This window comes from Fulmarus glacialis, unplaced genomic scaffold (assembly GCF_000690835.1).
Source record: "Fulmarus glacialis isolate BGI_N327 unplaced genomic scaffold, ASM69083v1 scaffold6434, whole genome shotgun sequence".
Lineage (NCBI taxonomy): Eukaryota > Metazoa > Chordata > Aves > Procellariiformes > Procellariidae > Fulmarus > Fulmarus glacialis.
In genome coordinates this window covers 56,176-78,278 of record NW_009209930.1, presented here as the reverse complement: position 1 = coordinate 78,278, position 22,103 = coordinate 56,176, and the positions used below count along the sequence as shown (strand labels likewise).

The 22,103-nt window shown below is 39.8% G+C and overlaps 1 protein-coding gene across 1 annotated transcript in view; it reads left to right on the top strand.

The window, feature by feature from the left end:
* Nucleotides 1–13,118: 13,118 nt before the first annotated feature.
* The window catches only part of CSRNP3 (cysteine-serine-rich nuclear protein 3), a 26,193-nt gene continuing 17,208 nt past the window's right edge, over nt 13,119–22,103 (top strand). The window contains exon 1 of the mRNA XM_009576998.1: nt 13,119–13,266. Coding sequence (XP_009575293.1) covers nt 13,119–13,266 — 148 coding nt within the window. The remainder of the gene's footprint in view (nt 13,267–22,103) is intronic.

Sequence of the window (22,103 nt, the reverse complement as noted above, 5' to 3'; positions counted from 1 at the left end):
TCTTCCAGGTTCAGAAATTGGGTCTGTCTTTAAGTGCAGCATTTTCCAGTTACAAATATAACTAAAACCCAAGTGAAGGTGCTTTGCTGCATCAACTCACTGTATCAGAACATTTCTCCTATAAAAAGTAATTGTGTATGAAAAAAATATAGCTTGGTATCTCTCTGACAACAGGCTTGTTTGTCTGTTAGACAATAGATTGAAAGGTTGTGTTAAAGTATTTGTTTCATCATACTTCTCATACGCAACTAGCAGTTTGTTTAACGGAGAACGCTGGTAGAATTGTTTTAACACCTGCAGTGTTTACCATCTGGTTGGATGAGATACGCTGAACGTGTCACTCTACGCTAATTTAAATGGGGAAAATAGAGCAGCACATAGTCATGCAATGGCCTCAAGTTGCACCAAGGGAGGTTTAGACTGGACATGAGGAAAAACTTCTTTACTGAAAGAGTGGTCAGGCCTTGGAACAGGCTGCCCAGGGAAGTGGTGGAGTCACCATCCCTGGAGGTATTTAAAAGACATGTAGATGTGGCGCTTAGGGACATGGTTTAGTGGGCATGGTGGTGGTGGGTTGATGGTTGGACTTGATGATCTTAGAGGTCTTTTCCAGCCTTAATGATTCTATGATTCTAATTATCATATAATTACCATATTTGTCTAAAATGAGTACAGCAGATTTCAAGTTTAGATTTATGAGGCAGTTAGGTACTTACAGTAAGTATGCACATAGATAAAATTAACAGCGTGCACTAAGATAATAATAGGAACATCCCTATGGAACAGCATTCCCACTGTTGTAATGGAATCACAACTTTGAAATACACCTGCCTTTTCCATGTGTGCTCACAGGAAACAAAAAAACAAACGTTTTTCCCGTGGATCAGGCACTTCATGTTCTAAAGCACTCCCAGTATAAAGTTAATTAAAGAACTTTAAAGAAAAAAAATCCAAAGAATTCCTGAAGCAAACAGGTGTTCTGTGTTGCTGCCAGGTTATCGTAATTCTGAAATACACTTTTTTCCCCATCTAAACTCCATTGAAACAATGGTTTATGTAAGCATTTTGTGCTGCAATTTGAATGCTGGATGTTGAGCTCCTTTAAGCATCATGAATAGAACCAAATCATTCTGCATGCGTCAGACATTTTGGAGACAGAGACATGATTCTGATCTTCTGTATTACTGAAGTTCAGTGTTAATTCTACTAGTCTTAATTAACTTCTAGATCTGAGAAGCTCAAGTCTGGCATGTAGTGTTTTGGTTTGAGCACGCACAGTGTTTATTGTGTATCTTGGGTATTTGGTCTCATTTGTTTATTGGAAAGAGGAATTTACTTTTATTGAAAAACACGTTGATTTGGACGGATGCGATAGGACGGATTGAATAATTAAGTTTAATATTCATTGAAGACATACAGGTCATGGTTTAGGGTACATAATGGCAAATGTTTCGAAATCCATTCCAAAGCTTAAATATTTTCCCTGAAATAGCAACAGATGATTCTGCCATCTAAAACTCTTATTTGCTCTTAAAAGGTACTTCTAGTAACTGAACCTTGAAGTTCAGGGGTTTTTTCCCTCCAAACAAGCAGATGGAAGATGATGCTGAAGCGAGGCAGGTATGATCTATTGCAAGATTGGTAAAGCTGTCTGAAAGATACATTTACATGTAGTCTGTCAGTATGTGTCTTTGTCCTTGCTCTGAACCAGTTACGATGCTGAGAAAAACTGGATTATAAACATGCCATTCCCTCAGTAAAACATCACCAAACACTATCACATCTTTAAAATGTTGATGCTATTTGAAGTCTTACTGGTGAGTTTTGATCACTGTTGCTTCGTTGCTCTTTTGTAGGGTTTTTTGGTCCTGAAAAAAGGATCGAATGTAGATAAAAGACAGATATGACTCATCTACAAATGCACACAAGCCAAAAATATTTACAAGGTTAAAACAGCTCTGGGATAAATAGCATGGCTTTAATTTCTCTATCTCTCCACAAATATGGATACAGTATTCTAATGAAACCTATGATAAATGGGAGTTGTGAATAATTGCTAACAAAAAAAAAATCTAGAAAATTGTGGGCTCTTTCCTCTTTCAGATTTACAAATAATTCTCTCCAACAACTCTGTTTCTTCTAGTCTTATCCTCCACCCTCCAAAAAAGTTTGCATTTCTAGGACCTCTGCTTCAGTTCTCCATCGCTTCCTATCTTTTTTTCCACAATGAAATAGGGAAAATGGGAAAAGGAACATAAATGTGTATCACCATAAAAATTTGGTGGAAAATCCGCTTAATATGTAAGTTGTCTGAAAACGAAATTACGGATAAAAGGAAGAGGAGCTGCTTGAGTTTTTCAGGTTTTTGATTGTTTAAATGCAAAAATAATGTAAGCATAAGGATACTTCTTAAAACTTAACATCGAAATGCATTAGACCAGTTGCATTTAGGCTTTCTGATGGAAGGATAGATGGCTTTTGGTTACTATTTCATAAAGCATTTCATTAAATATTTAACTTGATGTCCTGATTCAGTTTGGGGCTGGTTAGTATCCTGCTCTTTCGTAAGCAATAGGGATTTGCGTATTTATTTTGTCATCTAGTGTGAAGTAGGAGATACGGGCTACCTGGTATGGAGCCTGACCCTCATCAGTCTCTCTGAGGGATGTGGGCAGGAACTAGAACATCATTTACTGATTGTAGCTTCACCATCATGTGTAGGCCTTGGATTTTGATGTGGAAATGCAATCAAGTGATGCTGTTACGTAGGGTAAGGCTGCAGAGTAGATAAACTGCGTGGTACTTGTCGCTTTCATTAGTGTGCTGGCCCTTCGAGGGTGGCGAGAGGAATTTGGGGTTGTGTTACGTTTATCTGTTTCATACTGGTAAATAATTTCCGTGCATGCCTATAAATAAGTCATGCTTTTCATCTGTCCTGCAAATCAGGATAAATTGGTCTGTGTCGAGCTCCGTGCTGCTGCAGCTGTTCTGGTGTCGGTCCCTCAGCTAGCTGGTCCAAAGCTGGCCTGGGGATCTGTAGCACCCTGCAATAAAAGCGCTGTCTGCTGAAAGCAGCAGGAGCTGCTGTGGTGTCTCTGCAACTGCTGTTGCACGACCATGCGAGCTGTGGAAGGAGAGGCTGACAGACCAGCACTGGGGTTTACGTTTCCCTACTGGGGGTCGCAGCTGGGGGAAGAGGGCTGCTTTTTCGAACCCATCTCCCTGGGCTGCCTATGAGTGGGGGCCAGGGCTGCTCCGGAGCCGGTGGGCATCTCCCACCTGAGGAGCAGCTGGCTGGTACTTCTGGGAGGATGAAGTAGGCTGGCATTGCAGTGACTTCAGGGGTTTTTTGAATAGGGATCTGATTTTGGTAGTGAACTCGGTGATTTAAAATCTGTTCTACATTATAATTGAGCAAAGTTGCCTTTTAATGTGGCATGAATATGTTAAAAAAGCAAGCTGGATTGCAGATGGTTTCAGTTGTACTTCCTAAATGATAGCAATCTTTAGTAAACACCATTTGTGTGGAGGTGAAAGGGTGAACAAAAAAAAATGTCGAAAGCCACAAAATGTATTTATTCATTGTTTTTCGTGTGGATAACAAATGATAGCACTGCTTGCTTCCAACATGAACTGTGACACCTGAGCAGGCTATTCTCAGGCAAACATTTTTGTCTTCAAGTATTTTCTTATGGGGGGGAGGTAAACCCCATGACTCTGGAGTGACTTGGAGTGCCTGCAGGGCTGCCATTGTTTTGCCCTCTTGTAGTACCAGGGCCTTTGTTGGCCATTCACTTTCAGAGTAGCTCAAGGTTTAACTTTGTAGCTTTCAATTAAGTCGCTCAGTTGTTTACCTTTATGCCCTCCTCACCCACTCTTTATTTCTAAACAAACATCTTTTAATGACAAAATGGAAAAGTGAAAATTGCAGAGTATTAACCTTCTAATCTCAGCTCCCCTGGAAAAGACAGAATAATCAGAGACTTGATAAAGCAAGATATCATAAAATATATCAAATAAAAAAATACCTCGGGTTGAAAGTGGAAGCCACATACCTTCACAGCAGTGCTTTTCAGGAGAGCGTAGGGCAGATAATTAATTTTGTCCCAGCAGAGTCCTCTGGCTGAGATGTCATCGAATGGTCATAAGGTGCTTACAAGTCAGGCAAGGCTATGGGAATGGGCTAGCTGCTTAGTTTCTATTCATCACTGTCTCGGTGACAAGAGTGCCTTGGGAATTGGATGGGTACATACTTGTTATTAGACCTGCAGCTCTTCTGTCAGCCTTCTGGAAGAGTTTTCAGCTTTGAATTATAAAGTGAACTGGAAGGGATTTTTAGACGTGTTTATTATGATGCCAAGTCACTACAGCCATAAACTCCAGCTTTTCTTTAGTACTAGAAAAAAGAGAAGAGAGTCAACGTTCAATTTTAACACAATCGGGATCTAATTTTAGGTCAGTCTTATTGTGGTCTGTAGCTTTACACATTCATGTTATGGTAACACCTTATACCCTTCCTTCATGTACCTTTGTATACTCGACACATACTGTGTCAAGTATACAAAGGTACACACGCACGGTGAGTAAGGACCTATGTGTAATTTTTGCTGGCCAAAAGTATGAAGTTACTATTGGAATGATTGGCTGTAATTGAATATGCGCTTTAAAAATCCTACCTTTTTGAGGTTGTTAGTCATTGAAATCACTGAGAAGAGTACTGGCTTACAGAGAAATGTTTTAGTTTATTGATTACGCATGTTTTGTCTCTCTTCATAAAAATCAACCATCTCATTCTGTGATGCTGTGGTCACTAAATTTGGGAATTTGAAATCTTAGTATAGCTGATCTTTAGGCTTATACAGTTATGCTTTCTCTATGCCTATCATACTGTCTGATATGTCTATCGTATTTTCCTTATTAGTTTTTTTTAACCCGTTACCTCATTTCAGCTGAGCTTGAAAGAGAAGTAGTAGATCTTCTTCAAGTATTGTGCAAATGGGTGGTGAGATGGAAAAGAGAGAGATTTTTAGTTCACCCCAGTGAAAAAAAATTGCACTATGACTAAATCCCTGGTTATCAGAGTAACCATACAGAGGAATGCATTAAACAACCACGATCCTGGGGAAGACCATCAGTGAACCAAAATCCCTACTGTGCCTCAGGTAATCCCATCCAGAAGATGCAAATCCATAAAGAATCAAGTTCTGTTTGTTTATCAGAATATTTTTTTTGTAAACTTGAAATTAAATTCTACTTGTATTTTCTAGCTGATAATTGAGTAGCTTATTTTTACCTAGAAGAGAAAGTGAGTTGTCAACACTCTACATATGTGTTAGTGGCAGGAGGAATCCTATCAGTTGTGGTATTGTATAAATTCACTATTTCCTGCATTCAGTAATTTGTTGTGCATGTTACGGGTTTTTTTGGTGAATTTCCCCCATCAGTGTTTATTGTTGAAATAATACTATTGCTAAAAATCTTCAGGGTTTTTTAAATAAACATATTGGTTTTCCTGGTTGAATAGATACTCCATTTATGGTGAAAAGTCAAAAAGCAAATAATAGAAACAAATACTAATTTTACATCTTTTATTTTCAAATGTCGTTTTTTGTGGGCCTGAAATGCCTACTTAGGACTGTCTTGGGTGTGCATTAAACCTGCACATTGTAACATTGTATGTTGGTTGTGCATTGTCCTTGATTTAGATAGAAGGCTTGAATTATTATAGCCATAAAGCTATTTTTGAAGATAGTAGTTTCAAAACATCACAGTCTTCCAGTAGATATTAATAATTTATATTTTCCAGTACGAATACTTTTATTGACTCTATTCTCCAGGGAGAAAGATGCACTTAAACATCTTTTTACTAATTTTGGCTTCACTTGAGGCCAAGCATTGAATGAAGTCATGATTTTACTGTCGTGCCATGGAGCTATATTCATTTCATTGGTTGCAACTGAATGTTGGCTTCTGGCCAAAATTGTTTTTGTTTGTAGGGGCCTGCTTCATACGCTCTTTTTTCCTCAAATATTTCTGCTGAAGAAAATAATTGGTTTTCTGGTATTTTTGAGCTACTGTTTAGTTTCTACCATTTTCTTTCAGCTTCCCAGTAGAAAAAAGCCACAGAGTAACCTCTTCAAGAAGTGTTTTGGGCTGCCAGAGATGCCAATCTATCACCAAGTTGCTACTAATAGCTGTGCCAAATATTTATTTGGTGAATTAAAAATGCACGCAGCCCTGTGAGGGTATTAGAGAATTGGGTTAATCATGTTCTTTCTAATTTTAACATTTATTGCAAAGATAAAAACAACATGTTATGGGAGATTTTTATGGTTTTGCTGTTTAAAAAAAGAGAAAATGAAAAAATAAAAAGCCCATCAAACCAAAATCTTTTGATTAACTGCTTGTAAGTTTTCAGATGCAAAGAACCAAGCTCATACTGTAAGTTTTAAATGACTTGTTATTGAAGTTGGAAGAACATGATCTGGCCATTTTAGTATCAGGGGCTCCACAGCAGTTTCCCTGTTCTCCCTCACTGAAAACCTGGAGGCTCCTGGAGCTCCCAGATTCGTGTCAGTGCTTGCATAGGCATAGGAGAAGGTAATCCTGCAGCTGTGCCTTGTCTTGGGTGGATGTGACAAGACAAAGGCATCGGGTTGGACAAAACCATCTGCCAAGCTGGAATTTGAACGCTGAATTAAGGAGGGGAAAGTTGAAACAGTCTCCGTTAGGGAATGTGCTGAGCGTGCCTATTGTGTAACGCTGCAGCAATACTAAAACACAAATGGCTGCTGGCTGTGCACGGGCAGTTCTTTAATATCTCAGGATTTGTTGCATAACAAGCTAAGACCATTTTTTCATGCTACCTATGCAATGAATTCTTATTAACAATATTTGTTAAAGCATATTAAACATCTACATTAACCATGTATACATAATTAAATTTTACCACTGTGTGACAAAAGAAAACGTATGTTAGTAGAGCAACAAAATTTGTAGAGCTAAGCAACAAATAATTGGCAAATAGTGTAATTTTTGCAATCTTATGACCCTTTACTGTGTATTTATTTTGATATTCAAAGCAATGTGTATTTACACTTCAGAGATGCCTATTGAAGCTAAGAATACATTTCACAAGAGTACTGCAAATGGTCTAACTGTATTAGGGCAGCATTCTGCTTCACAGATGAGTTCTGCTGAGAAGCTGAGTATATTAGTACAACTGATCTGCTTCTGCTGATTGTGCTGGCTTGTACAAAGTGAGCAGAGCTCATGCAGATCTTTAGCTCTATGTTCAGATACATAGCATAGATAAATACCTGCTGCATGATAACACCCAACTTGGAGGACACCCATATTTTTTTATGTCTGCTTTGTTTACCTTCTCCTTTATAACTGGCCTCCAGTGATCATGACAGCGTATGGCTTTGCTATTTCATTTATATTTCTCTTAAACAGTGAAGGAAACTTGAAATTCAGTGTTTTTGGATCAGAGCCCAACTCCTGTAGAAAAGGAGTTTTTTTATAACCTTTTACTTAAGCCTTCAATCCCTTCTCATCTTTTTTCTCTCTCCAGTTTTACCTCTTCCATTGTGCTGTTATTCAGTCCTTATCGTCATTCTCAAAAACTGACTAATACAGGCAAATTTTCACGTGTTTAGGCACATCTTTGGTATTTGAGAGATGTCTCCACTAAAAATTTCAAGTCTTTTAATTAAAGTTCTTGGGAGTGAGAGTGCTTTTCAACCACTGTAGTTGCAAGATTTTTTTAAATTACTATTATTTTTAACACAGATAAAACAGTTTGTCTCTTCTCACTTTTTAAATATTTTTGCCGAGTTTAAACATACACAAGGGTACATATGAAACTTGAAAAGGAGAGGAGAGAAAAAGGGCAAAAAGTCAGAGAATAAGACCAAGCTCTTCATGTTCCCCTTTCCAGAAGAATATATTTAGAGGTCAGAATAGCCCGCATAATTGATTCCTGCCAGAAGCAGTATGAATTTATATCTTTACCCTTGACTTGACTTTTAGCCTATATTTATTTAGCCATTTAAATTGTTGTAGCCATTTCTTTTGACCGTCCCCTTGGCAGTCTCGTTGTTGACACTTACACTTCACTTCCTCCGCATTTGAAGTCATAATGGCTGAAAATATTTTTGAAAGAAAGCATGTAGGCTACAACTAAATACTGTGTCACTCTAATTCCAAGTGTTAATGCTTTCTCAATTAAAGGAAGCATTGTGTAGTATAAGGTATATTTCCTCACAGGGAAGTTCTGACTAAATATTGAAATTGTAATCTTGACATTACGTTATCTGTGATAGGCAAACTTAACGTTTTAAAGATGTAATTAAGGGTATTAAGAGAGCCAAGTTGATTTTAAGGTGGCCAGAAGGTAAAGGAATCCAATTGCCTTTCATTGAAGGGGAGAGGGATCAATGTTCAGAAAAAGAATTTTGAAAATGAACAGGCCAAGCTATCATTCCCCCATGGATCCTATTATTTAATACATCTGCTTCGTTTTTCAAACATTTCCTGTTAAAGTGTTTTAGAATTGATCAGAATCCCATTGTGTTTGAAGACAAGGCAAAATTACAGTGCCAGCAGAGCTCGTTTGCTGATGCAGAGGCCCAGTGCCGTACTGCAGGGAGGAGCGTGTGTTCCCTAGCAGTGTCGAGGTGGCTGTAAAATACCCTGTCCTTCCAACGACTCTTTGAGCATGAATACTTTTATCTGGTAAAGATAGGCTGTGGTCATTGAGGACCACAGGTCTTTTACTTCTGAGTAAGGTTTCAGGATTAGTCCCTAAGTCATGTCCCCTTAATGAAATAAGAAGCAAGGCAATTAGAGGTTAGATGCTTGAGAGTTAAATGTTTTAATCCCCAACGTCCGGGTGGTTACCCTTCAGCATGGAACCACAGCTCAGCTGTTCGCTATGGAAGCTCCCTGTGCTCCGCAGTCACAGTCCAGTGCCCACTCCTGAAGGCAGGCGCATAAACCTTCCCTTTCTAGAACAGAGCATAGGTCACTCTTCCTCTTAAAACATATCTTTCTTGTAAAGATCTGCTGCTGCGTGGCTTTCCTGTAATTTACACAGTAGTTTAACAGCTAAGGAACTCGCCAGGATGTTGGAGAGCTGAATCCGTTGTTCGGTAATTGCTGCCTCTAAGCTATAGCTTAGCAGAGAGCACCCTAGTCCTTTGCTGAGGTGGAAACTGTTTCACTGCATAGAAAATAATGCCACGATTCATAGTCCAAAGAGAGCGTGCATAGGTAGCATGCCAAGTGCTGTACTGTATTGACCAGCCTTCGGGTACATAAACAGTCACTCATGGGTTTGACACTGGCCCAAGCTGTCTGTCCCTCTTCCTTTTCAACATGCTGTGCACTCATACTACTTTTTCCTTTCATTCTTAGACACCTTGCTTGGAAGAACACCAAGTTCCAGGCTCCAGGGAGACCTGGACATGAAGTTATTCAGGCGTCTCAAATCTCTGTAACTTCTGGGTACGTGCAGAAGCGGCCTTTAGGCTAGGAGAACTTTGAAGTGAGAAAGTGAGACTCTGAAAAAGCTCAGATGCCTTTGAAGGAGACAGTTTGGTGACAGATGGCAGACCCTAGTAGGAAAGGGGTTTTGATTTGAGGACTGGTCAAAGACAAGGCATTGGGGTCATTTGAAAGTTACTGGATTCTCAATTGAAAGCAGCTGTTTCTCAGTCAACAGACAGTAATCAGCCATTTGTATGCCCCTGTGCCCTTGCAAGGGGGAGACTGGGCAGGTGTGACTGGTGGTGGCCGTACTGTGTTGCGTGGCAATGCGTACCTGTCGAGATTGCACATCACACCCCTGCTTCTATTTTCTGGCCTTAGGGAATCTGGCACCAGTTCCCAGAGCAGACTCAAGATGGCTGTATCAGGGACCAGTGCGCCCTGTACGTTACTCTCAAGAGTTGGGTACCTTCTGATGGGAATCCGTGTCTTGTTCTGGGAATCATTAACTCAGAATTGGGAAGAATCTGTTTGAATAGTAACTGAGTGCGCAAGTATTTTCAGACCTGCACAGTTTTTTGCTCGCTTTCTCTTCCTTGTTCTGGCTGATGAACACTTCAGTTACCACATTAAAAGTGGAATAGTGTCAGCAAGAGGCTATGCTAGCCTGGGGACTTCTCCAGAGGCAGGCTGTTAAGGGTTGCACAGCTGTGAGATTGAGAGTGTAACACGCCGGGTGCTTTCTGGCAACTGCAGCAGTCGGGCAGACTCTTCAGCTTTGGGATGAGTAACTTGATGCTGCAGTTCCATTTACACCTCCATTGCCATTCCCTCCCTGCACCTCCCCCCCCCAAGTATAAAGGCATTTCCTAATTCCGTACAGAATCAGCAGATGCACTGCACCTCCCATGTAAGATAATCGCTATTGGTGATTGAAACGGAAATATCACTATAAAGCAGCAAGAAGACCTCAGTGACTTCTCTTCAGCTATTTCCACTTTGTGGGGAATACCTGTATGTGTGGAGTTCTATCTAGTATAGCATGCTGCTAGACACTGGCATGCTTCTGCTGCTGTTCACTGTCCAAAATATCATAAAGACTGAAACTGCTGTGATTTTGAAGGGTCTGTGGCTATAGTTTCGGGAGATGCGTTTTGTTGTGGGTTTTTCCCCCCCAATAAACTAATATGAAACTTGTTGCCTCAGGAGGGCAAGTCAAATGAATTTATAAGACGCTGTGCGCTGTCATATAGCAACATTTCAGCCTTATGCTTAGGGGAAATTGACTGCAAGGATGAGGAAGCAGAGCCGTGTATCTGGAGTGGTTGTGGCTGGATTTCTCATCCCATTGCTTTCCGCTGAAGCGTTAAATACTGACTACTGCTGGAGACAGGATATTAAACTTGGTGCAATCATGTATGTGCTTCTCAGAGCTTTTGTTTCCTAAGAGGTGAACGAACTCCCTTATTACAAAACTTCTGTTCTAGTCCTTGTAATTAAATAATATCATAAAAATGTTGTATAATGTATCTGTGATTTCTAGTTTTGACTTACAAAGGCAATTTTAAACCTGCCCATAACTCCCTCCTGCTGTGCTCAGGAGCTGGCAGACAATGTAAAACGCTTTGTCAGCAAAGCAAAACAAGTAATTAGAACTAACTTTCTGTTGCACTGGAATGAAACCATGATACTCTTGCCACCTCAGTCCCAGGATTTCCTATAGACAGGCTTCAGTGTTTGCTGGATTATGATTTTAAATTAGTCCTACAGACTCTGTAACCTGGTGAGCCCATCAATTTTTTAAATTTTTCTTTTTTGTATCTTTTAGCTTCATATACCCACCTTTATCCTGTTCAAGCTTCATATCAGGCCACAAGTTGGTTATAAACCTCTTCACACTGTCGCTTTGTTTTTTCCAGGAAGGAGACTGGTGTTGGGGCTGGAAGGGAGCTATAGGATGCATAGGATACATTGAAACTGCTTGGTACTAGACTAAGTGTGCCCAAAGATACCAGAGGATCTACTGAAGTGCTGTGCTTACAGGGTGAGAACGTAGCAGCTACATCACTAAGTCTGTGTGTATATTAATAAAAAAATAAAAAAGATGCAGGCTAAGGACAGTGTTCTCTGGCTTCTGCTGCCAAGTGGCAGGGTACACTTCTTGTCCACAGTGGCTAAATTGTCAGCCCTCTGCCAAAACCCGCGTGCCCTCATCCAGCCTGCCTGCTGGGAATGGTTCTGGCACCTGCTTCATCCGGCGCTATCCAGGAGAATGCGAGGTGGCCTGGGCCAAAACTCTGAAATGTGCTAATTGTTAAACAGTATGGCCGGTACTGCAGTCTCTGCCTTCACCTTGTCTTTCTTACTAGTAGTCATTTAGCCCAGCATATGTTAGCTCCCTGACAGATTTTTTTTTTTTTAAGCATAGAACCATAGAAATGTTGGTCGGAAGGGGGCTCTGGAGGTTGTCTAGTCCAACTTCCTGGATGGAACAGAATGCAGCTGGCTTGGAATTAATGAGTCCTAAAAGTAGCTGCAGGGATTTAAAAAGTTCTGTTTCAGTGAGGAATGCACATTTTTTTTTTTCTTGCTTTCAGTAGGATTTGGCAGAAGCCTGTGGTAAGTCCGTAGTGCTAGGTTGTGTGTCCTACTCAGCGAGTCTAGCATGTCATCGATCCTAGACAAACTTTTTGCCTGGATAAGTATCCGCACTGCTTGCCTCTGCAGTGCTGTGGGCAGCATGGTGGCAGCTGCGTGTCCTCTGAGCAAGCTCCAGCTGTCCTTGATCTCTCCTCAGTTAGTTAAGGGTACGCTTTCTCCTTAATTACGTGCAATTCATGTTATATTTCTACCTCTGCTGCTAAATTTCTGCTTGAATACTTTGCTTTATAATCTTCTACTCAGCCTTGGGAGTATATTAAGCATCTCATTTCTTAATGTGGGAAGGAGAAAGTTCGGGAGGCAATTGGTGTCTTTGACTGGAGTGGGGAATTCCTGAATTCCAGGCATTTATTGAGCACTAAATTGGTATATGGTCTTTGTGACTTCTTGTCTTTTATCTGTCCATAATACTGGAATTATCAGATGGATTTCTTATAGGGGTGATGTGAACACTGATTAGATCACGTATATTTGACAATGGGAACTGTAGCGTTCAGAATTATTTCTTCTAATGTAATTTCATCCCTGATTGTGAACATTTCTTCCTCCCATGGCAGCCAAGGGAGCGACCAAGTGAGGGTGTTTGAAAAGAAACTCCCATTTTTTTTCTTGTTGGAAATTTCACAACATAACCTAGAAATCAGGGATGTTATTGACATCAAAGTGGGAAAAACACTCCCTGAAAGCAATCTGTTACACATTATTCCAGCAAAATAACTATCTCCATACATGTCAAGTTAGGGTATGACTTCTGATGCTTTTTTTCTTTCCTATGGCTTCACTGTCTCCTAATTAATTATATCTAATTTTATACTAAATGGTTATTCAAGACCAGAAGTGGCAACTTATTAGTACTTCTAAGTAAAAATGACTTTGGAGATTATGACTGCATATTCTGCAGTTGAATGTTTCAGTGCCTCATTGCCTCTGTTCCTGTTACAGGTGCATGTGACAGCATTGCAGCGATGAGTGGAATTTTAAAGAGGAAGTTTGAAGAAGTTGATGGCTCCTCACCTTGTTCCTCTGTGCGGGAATCAGATGATGACATTTCTAGCAGTGAAAGTGCTGACAGTGGTGATAGTGTCAATCCATCCACTTCTAATCATTTTACCCGTAAGTACTAAAGTGGTGTATCTAAAGAATTCTTCCTGTTCCTCAAAATCAAATAAATTTTATGGTTAGATAAACATGATGATTTTAAATTGAGCAGATGATAAAATGGACTCTCTGTGGTGTTCAGTTTGTGACTTGCTCAAAATGACTTAGCAAACTTGCACCCTTTTGCCTTCTTGTTAACTATATAAAACTACTTGTCATTGTAAAAATTTGAAGTCACTTTGAGTTCCCTACCTATTTGCTCTTTCAGTTATGTAGCTGTTTGTAGTTAATGTTGGGAGTTGTGCTTAAGGTATTTCAAACAGGTACTGTGTGGAAGGTGCTTTAGGTAAGTTTGTTTATTTTCCTTAGATAAGTGTAGTGCAGCTGTCAGCTATCTGCAGTATTGTATTGGTGAGAGTTCGTCTCCAAAGAAAATAATAAGCTTTCTTTTATTTGGAACTGAGAACATTGTGTGTGGGACACATTATTGCAATAGTTTCTATTCTTCATGTAGGGAAGGGTATCTCTGTACTAGGCAATGGTTTTGTGAACAGGTAAGAATTTGGTTTTAAGTTAGCAAAGCTATGTATGCAGCGTATATATCTAGGAAGAATGAATTTACAGTTTACATTTGTCATTTATGATATTTGTTTTAGGTGATTATAATGTTTTAATAGTGAACTGCATGTTTTAAAAGGAGGGGTTTGCCTCCTTCAACTCTGTTGCATATAGATCTCCCCACTGGAGTTAGTGGCTCTAAAGGTGTTTTCTTTACTACCCATATATAATGTGATCTATAACTATGTGGTTTAGATTGTGCCTAGAAATCACATTCGTAGCATGTGATACGAATGTTCTTATAACTGATTCGTCTACGAATCAGTTATAAGAACATTCGTATCACATGCTGCTGGGCAGTTTGAGATAGGGTTTGGATGTGAGGGTCCGAATCCTCTTTGCTCTAGTATGGGACACTCCTGCGCAAAGGGTTACACAGGCACAACTTTTAAAACGTGTTTACATGTAACAATCTTGATGTGGTATATTATATTTGAGATGCAGTACTGGTAGGGGACCTATTTTATTGAAATGCCGCAAAGGACTAAGTGACCCAGTAAATCTCTTTGGTAGTATTAAGAAATAGCTTGGTGACAATATTATCTGCATGCTGATCTTTTAATTTTTGCATGTGTTTATCGACTTAAATGATTATTCACCATAGACTGAAAGCAGTCCTTTTACATCAGTCATTGCCACTCACATAGAAGGCAGCAATTTTATTGTGAATACACAGATAATACAAAGAAGGCTCGTAATTCAGGGAAGAAATTTGGAAGTTGTAATACATGCATGAAACAATAAGCTTTGATTGTAATTGACACAATAAGTAATTTAGTCTTTGAATAAAATCCGTAAGGGAAACTATAGCATTTCAGTGTTATGATTAATGATCCATATAACTGAGATATTTGTGGCCAGAGTAATAAATCTTTATCTTTGCGCGCACTCGCACACACATACATAGAAATTGTGCATATTAAATTTTTTAAATACATATATATATCAGTTGGCAATACGGAAATAGAAAGAGTAAATTGTTTGCATGTGCATTGATACTACTTTTTTAAAAGTAGTTGTCTTTAGTATAGATGCAGCAGTCTAAATTCAGTACAGAATAATCCCAGTATTATTTAAGGCTGGTTTGGGAAGAAAAGAATTGAACAGGTGGCCTTCGTGCTGCATTTGACCAGGCAAATCTCAAGGTCCTCAATGAAAAGAGGAGAGTTTTCTCCTCTTCAGAGACTAGTTTCTGTGCCACTGGAATGTGGCATCTTTCAGTGTCTAACATTCGGCTTTGCTCTTACTGTAATGCAGCGTACTTGCAGGACCTTGACAAAGATGATAATTTTTTATTGGTAAGAAGATAGAGGATGTTGATGCTAAGGTGAAGTATAGAATGGAAAGGTGGTTTTATCCCTATCTAATTACTTGCATCTTGCATCCAGACTCTCTGCCAGTGTGCATCATTGTTTTGTAACTTTACCAAGGACACTCCATATTGCTCCTGATGGGGAAGTCAGATTTTGTTAATTTATTGTTGAAACGCTGCAAGTGAGATTTTGCACCACCTTCTTCGTTCTTAATATTAAAGCATATCAGTTACTTACCTGTTTACACAATCGACATTTACCAATTGAGCAGTGTTAGAAAAATCACTTAGCTAGCCTTAGGCACATCTGCTATATATAAAAGCAACTCTGCACTACAAAGGTGAGTCTTAGTAATGATGTATGATAGTAAAAGTTAATATGTGTTTGCAACAAAAATTAATCATGTTTATATTTAAAATAAATGCAGAGGAGTAAAGATACTTGACAAATGCTGAAAGACATTTTTAACTTGATAATTGACTACCTCTAGAAAAAACAGGTCTTTCATTGAGATTGGATTTTTATTTTGTTGTATTCTTCTCACATTTTCTTGAGTCTTCATGTGCTTTGATTCTGGAAAGAATGTTTAATTGGCCAATTGGTGAAATTTTTATACACACAGGATTTGTTTTCATTTTGGTTTGTATTGGTTGACATCAGTTGTGTGTGTGATGTTGGATGCTCTTCAGGGCAGGAGCAGTTTTCTTTGCATGTACTTAGATTTTTTTTTTTTAAACATTTAGATTTTTTTAAACAATATTATTTGAAAAAGCATATTTTGAGTTCTAGGAAGTGATAAAAAATGAACTGACCCTACTGAGGTACTTGTCCCTGTCTTGTCAAAGCAGAGTATGTGGAAATTGTCAATGTTCATTATCTCATGAATATAGGTGTCTTCAGAGCTGCTAAGTGACGCTCACTCGAAAACTACATGCAGATGTGTTGTACAATAACGAAACTGTTAACAGTGTACATTGAAAGGTGTTTTGTTCATTCTTTGAATGAACACATTTGTTTCCTAAAATAAAAGATAAGAGCTTTCCTATGTTGAATATTTGGATCCGTACTTTTGAGGGCATATGGAAAGGAAGAGTTCTGTGAGACTTTTTCGGTAAACAGACTGAAAAGAGCCAGTGCAGAAGAAAGGCTGGCCAGATTCCTTGCCTCTGTTACATGCCTGTGTACCTCCTTGATGGAGGTTATCTTTCTAAGCCATTTCCTGACACTTTGTACCATTTTCTTTTCTCTTTTGTGAGACACCGTCAGATCCTGTGTACTGCTTCCTTCTGGTCCGTTTTCATATAAGTAAATCTGAAGTTCAGTATAAACTCTTATTGACTGGAAATGCACGGGTTGTGGGTGACTTCTAGTCAACACCAAGATCTGTATGTTAATTCTTTAACTGAGCTTTTAAAAAAAGCCTAATGTGGTCCTCTAAGTCTTGTTTTTTCTTTCTAATTGACCTGACAAAGAGATAATTTTTTAATCACTTACAGCTACAACTCTTTCAGTGCTTCAGCAAGCAGGCAGTTTGCGTATAAATCTATCTAGAATAGCTGATGCATCTCAGTACTTACACAACCCTTGAAACAATATGTGTTGGGCCAGATAAACAAGAACCTTTCAGCTATCCTGCTCCATTAGCCTTAAGGTCAGTTTAACCTGCCAGCTAAATGAGGCACACAGCTGCTGTGGATCATTCAGGTGGGGCAGAACCACCAGAAGATAGCTCTGATCTCAACAATTAACCCTGTAGTGTTATGGCAGAAAATGCATGACTGAGGTGTCCTTAAGTGTTATCCGTCGTGACTACTACACAGGGATAAGTAGTTTCTTTAACGATATATCCATTTAAATAAATCAAGACAGCAACAACAACAACAAAAAATCCCTAGCCTAAGTTACAGGCGTCTTTTTCTGAGTCAGGAAATGAAATTACAGTCCATAAAGCATAGACAACTGTTACGAGGTTCATAACCAAAAAATAAATAAGCATAGTATTTTCTTGGTCAGGTATGTGTGTATATACATCTGCACATTTTAAAATCTCTTATCAAATGGTGATGGAGTGCCTTCATTACCACTGGCAGATACAATCCCTACCATCTTTTTTTACTTACTTTTCTCAGTCTGTTGAGGTCATTTCAGTTTGATTCAGCAGGCCATTAGTCACACTGCAGATTTACCTTAATGGATGCCAAAGCATATTACTAACCAGTCCACGTACCTGTCCCATTTCATGGCCCCTCCTCTATATCAGAAGGAGCGGTGTTCATCTTCAAGTAGCAGTCCAAGCATGCATATACAGTATTAGTCAGGACTAAGAATATTTTCTCCCTTTTTCCTTCGAGGTACATGGAATTCAGGGCGGGAGCACACCCAATGCCATTTCGGCTCCTTTAAATTGCCCTGTTGAGCTAGGGCATCCCGCTGCTCTGTTTCATTAGCTCTGCAGCAAGTTGTCTTTGGAATTGCCGTACAGGATGTCAGTACAACGCCCTGACAGTTCCTACGATTGTGTGTGCTGGGTTCCACGCTCCAGCTCAGGTGTGGGGGATTCTTCCTGCCTTGTGGAGGTACCTGCCCCTAAATGCGTGATCTATTTTTCTGATAAAGAAAAATATCCAAATTTAAGTTGCAGAATTGCATGCAATTGAAAGACCTGGAAAGACCTCATCAAGTCCTGTCTTTTGCACTTTGGTGCTGGTAAAAACTCCTATCTCTTAAGAAACATACTTTGACAAGGTGCTGCTTTCCTCTGCCATTTCAACTTCAGTGTAGGGTAGCTGAAACTTTCAGAGTAATGTCTTTATTGCAGAGGCTTCTCCGCTTCACCTGCAGAGGCAAGTGAGATCTCCAGCACCAGCTCATCTGACAAGGGGTAGAACCATCACACAGTCTAGTTGATATCCTCCATCGATTATCTGTATCTTGCCATTAACATTATCACTGTCATTAGCAAGGTTATCCTGCAGCCAGCTGTAATCATAGGTTCTGTCATTCTTCTAATTAGGAAACTGTCATTAAGGGTATTGGATGCCTTAGGTTGTCCTCCTGTACTCAGCACTAGGCCGCACCTCAACTACTGTGTTCAGTTTTGGGCCCCTCACTACAAGAAGGACATTGAGGTGCTGGAGCGTGTCCAGAGAAGGGCAACGAAGCTGGTGAAGGGTCTAGAGAACAAGTCTTGTGAGAAGCGGCTGAGGGAACTGGGGCTGTTTAGCCTGGAGAAGAGGCGGCTGAGGGGAGACCTCATCGCGCTCTACAACTACCTGAAAGGAGGTTGTAGCGAGGTGGGGGTTGGTCTCTTCTGCCAAATAACAAGCGATAGGACGAGAGGAAACGGCCTCAAGTTGCGCCAGGGAAGGTTTAGACTGGACATTAGGAAAAATTTCTTCACTGAAAGGGTTGTCAAGCATTGGAACAGGCTGCCCCGGGAAGTGGTGGAGTCACCATCCCTGGAAGTATTTAAAAGACGTGTGGATGTGGTGCTTAGGGACGTGGTTTAGTGGTGGACTTGGCGGTGCTAGGTTGATGATTGGACTTGATGATCTTAAAGGTCTTTTCCAACCTAGGAGATTCTATGATTCTAGGTTCATTATGAATGTGGCTGGTTGGTAAGAGTTCTGAGAAAACCCTTCGGTCTCTAAATGCTCTCGCCATCTTCTGATTTTACCGTTAAAGATAACGAGGAATTTGAAAATACAAATACATCCCCATTGCACTTCTTTCCATATGCCCTTAAAAGTACTGCTTTGAATATTATATGAGTCGCTAACATATTGAGATTGCCTCATCTCTGTGGCCATGCAGAACCTGGAAGAAGGTATCAAATCTTTTGAAATCCTTAGGAAGGTCTAGCTTCTCTTAAATTACCTTTATGTGAAGGATAAAGTTTTATTTGGTGTGAGGTCAATAGCACAAGGCATAACCTGAGCTTTGAGCCTAAGCTGCGTGTTTAACTGCTGGTTAATGATAGAAATCGAAATGAGTTGAAGTGGTGATGCTGGCTTATTATGGGAAAACACTTAGAAGGTGTAGCTAAATGCTGCAGGCGTTCTTTTTTCATGGTATCTTGCAATTATTTCTATTGCCTGCAACCAGCCTTGGCGTTTCCTTGTTAAAGAGGAATATGTTCTTGTTGTTATTTTTTGACTCATGTTATGAAATGCAAACAGGTTGAGAGATTCTTGGTTTTGATTTTAAAATAAGTTGGCTCATCTGGGCAGTAAAAACCAAGAAATGCAAAGAAATGCAGTGAAATGTATTGCAACGTCTTCACTCAAATACTCATACAGAATGACAAGGCAGGGTATGCCATGACAGATCTTGCCTGCTGTCTTTCATCTGGAATAACGACTATTGTAGAGGGAGTTCTTAAAAAATGTAAAGAGGGGTTAGGAGGCAGGCTCTCACTGGTTTTTAGACGGATTTGTGCAACTAATTCTACTTCTATATTTTTGAAAAGTTTTCTCCCATAAATTAGTGCATTTCACATACTATACAGAGGGATGGTTTTTGCTTTACATGATGTTTTTGTTGGCTTAGATAACATATAAACAACATTTTTCTGTTGAAGATGTTAATGACAGATACGCAAAGTATGTTTGCAAATGCAAAGTCACGGACAGCTAAATGGGTAGTTGTATTTGTATCAAATGGCTGGTCACAGAAGTCACCCATAAGATGGGACAAAGGATTGCCTGTAGTGTCTTAGGAGTTCAACAAATACAGTTGTTATGGATGGGTGTTCCTGCAAGGATCCGTGGTAGCGGCTTTCCTCCTCGCACTGTTCAAAGCTGGGGCCAAGGTCAGAAATAATAATCTATGAAACCGCAGCTGGCATTTAGAGTAAATGGTGAGGCAGAGAGCAGTTCACCGTCTCCACTTCTCCCTGCAGGCTGATTATATTTGCAGAGTGGAGAAACTGGACTAGTATGATGAATGTCACAGAAAAGCGTTCTGGAGATAGAGGGTGCTGAGGAAGTAAACGTAAAGCTTTCACTGAAATTTTAGCAGTAAAATTCCAGCTTTTAGCATGCATCCCAAGAATTTAACATTTCTGTGAGATTTTAGACAAAGCTCTGACAGTGAGGTAAAATGTTTAACTAAAGTATGAATGAAAAACCTCTCCTATTCGTGTCAAACGTGTCTGTGAGCTAGTATTTTTCAAAAACCTTTTCAAATGTGACATAAATAAATGTAGCATTAGGCAAGCATTCCCATCGAGCCCCTTCTGGGAGGTGAATTTAGCTTTGGCTTTACCCAAGAGGAAGGTACCAGAAGGAGGGAGCAGTGAAATGCTACTAGGGTAGGGTAGGTAGTTCCACAGCATTGTCCCTGTCCCGTCTTAATTTCCACTATCCGATTTACGCCTTTCTGAGTACGCAGTTCCCTTCAAGACTTCCAGGTTCTAATTCATTTCAGAAAATACCTCCCTGCCCTCAAGCCTACATGTTTCTTTGGGAGGGTATATTGTATGTCACAGCATTTCCTCTTAATGTGGATTTCCAGCATGTAGGAAAAGTGTTTCATCATTAAGCGTTTAAAATTTGTAAATTTAGTGGATGGAGACTCTTAGAAAAACATCTTTTGGGAGGTAGTGGGGTAGAAGGAGAGGTAGGAGACAGAAGCAATTTCTGGAATGTGACCTTTTCCCAAGTTTTTGTTTTCTATGAAGATTGCGAAGCAAGCTGGGTTTTATAGTGGTGTTCTGACCTGGATTACCGTGATGGATTAGGCTTTGCTGTTCTGTGGCGTTAGACTTGATGAAACACTGCGTGGGAAAGTCATGGGGCAGGTGGACAATGGTGTTAATCCTTCTTGCCGTAGTGGTTTATATGGCACTAAGAGTATGTAAAAAGCAGACAAATGGGTAGTAGGAGTATAAAAGCAGCATTTCCTCTGCTCTAAGATAGAGCTTTAATCCAAAAGGCTGCTTCATACAAGTTTTTTCCAGCCTTTTGAAATTTTCATGTGCCTGAGATATTTCTGCGCTCGTGACAATGAATTGCTTTGCCCTCATTGATGCAAGAGTGCTAGTAATCTGCCGGGTAGCCATATGGTTCACGTTTATTTTAATGTGTCTTTGACATCAGGAGAATAGCTGAGACAGCAGAAGAAAGTGGTTATGTCTTGGAGTTCAGCCAGAATTGAGATTATTTATGTTTCGTAATCAAAGAACTACCAGTTTTCTCAGCAAAAAATGTTTGAAAAACATGATGGGCTTAAGATGTCATGATGTCATTCCTATCAGGATTTTATAAAATTAGGAAGCAGGCTTTGCATTTCATAGATGAATACAGCCACAGCGGGATCTCCCAGGTGGGGGCGGGTCTGGATTCTGTTTTGGCCGCTAAATGCGCAGAAGGAAGCGCTCTGTCTTTCACTGGTTTCACACTGCTGTAGCTCCCCTGCCCAGAGAGCAAAATCAGGTTGTTCAAAGGCGAACAAAAAATGCAGGTGTGTAGTGCATTATATATATGTGAGAGCAGTTCAGGAAAACTTTGTTTCAGTCTGCCAGCACATTATTACTGTTGCTTGCCTATTTCGTCAGTTATAATTTATTCATATACAAATGAGACTTGGATGTTTCTCCTAAGGATACACTGGACTGCTAGTGTAAAAATTGATTTTCCTCTTTGGAAAATTACTTTTCCTGGGATTTGGGAGTTGGATGGGCCCATGATGACATCTGTTACCAAGACATAAGAAATATATTATGAATGAATACGATAAAACCTGAATTTTTCAAATGTGGAAAGAGTTGGGGGGTTTTTGTTTTTCATTTTTCACAAATAGATAAATAATGGTTATTCTCAGGGGAGAGAGCAGAAAATACAGCTTGTGCTGAAGAAGGAAGGGGCACCAGAAGCAGCTGCAGAACTTCATACCAGCTGTGGGAGGAGGCAGTGGCTGGGG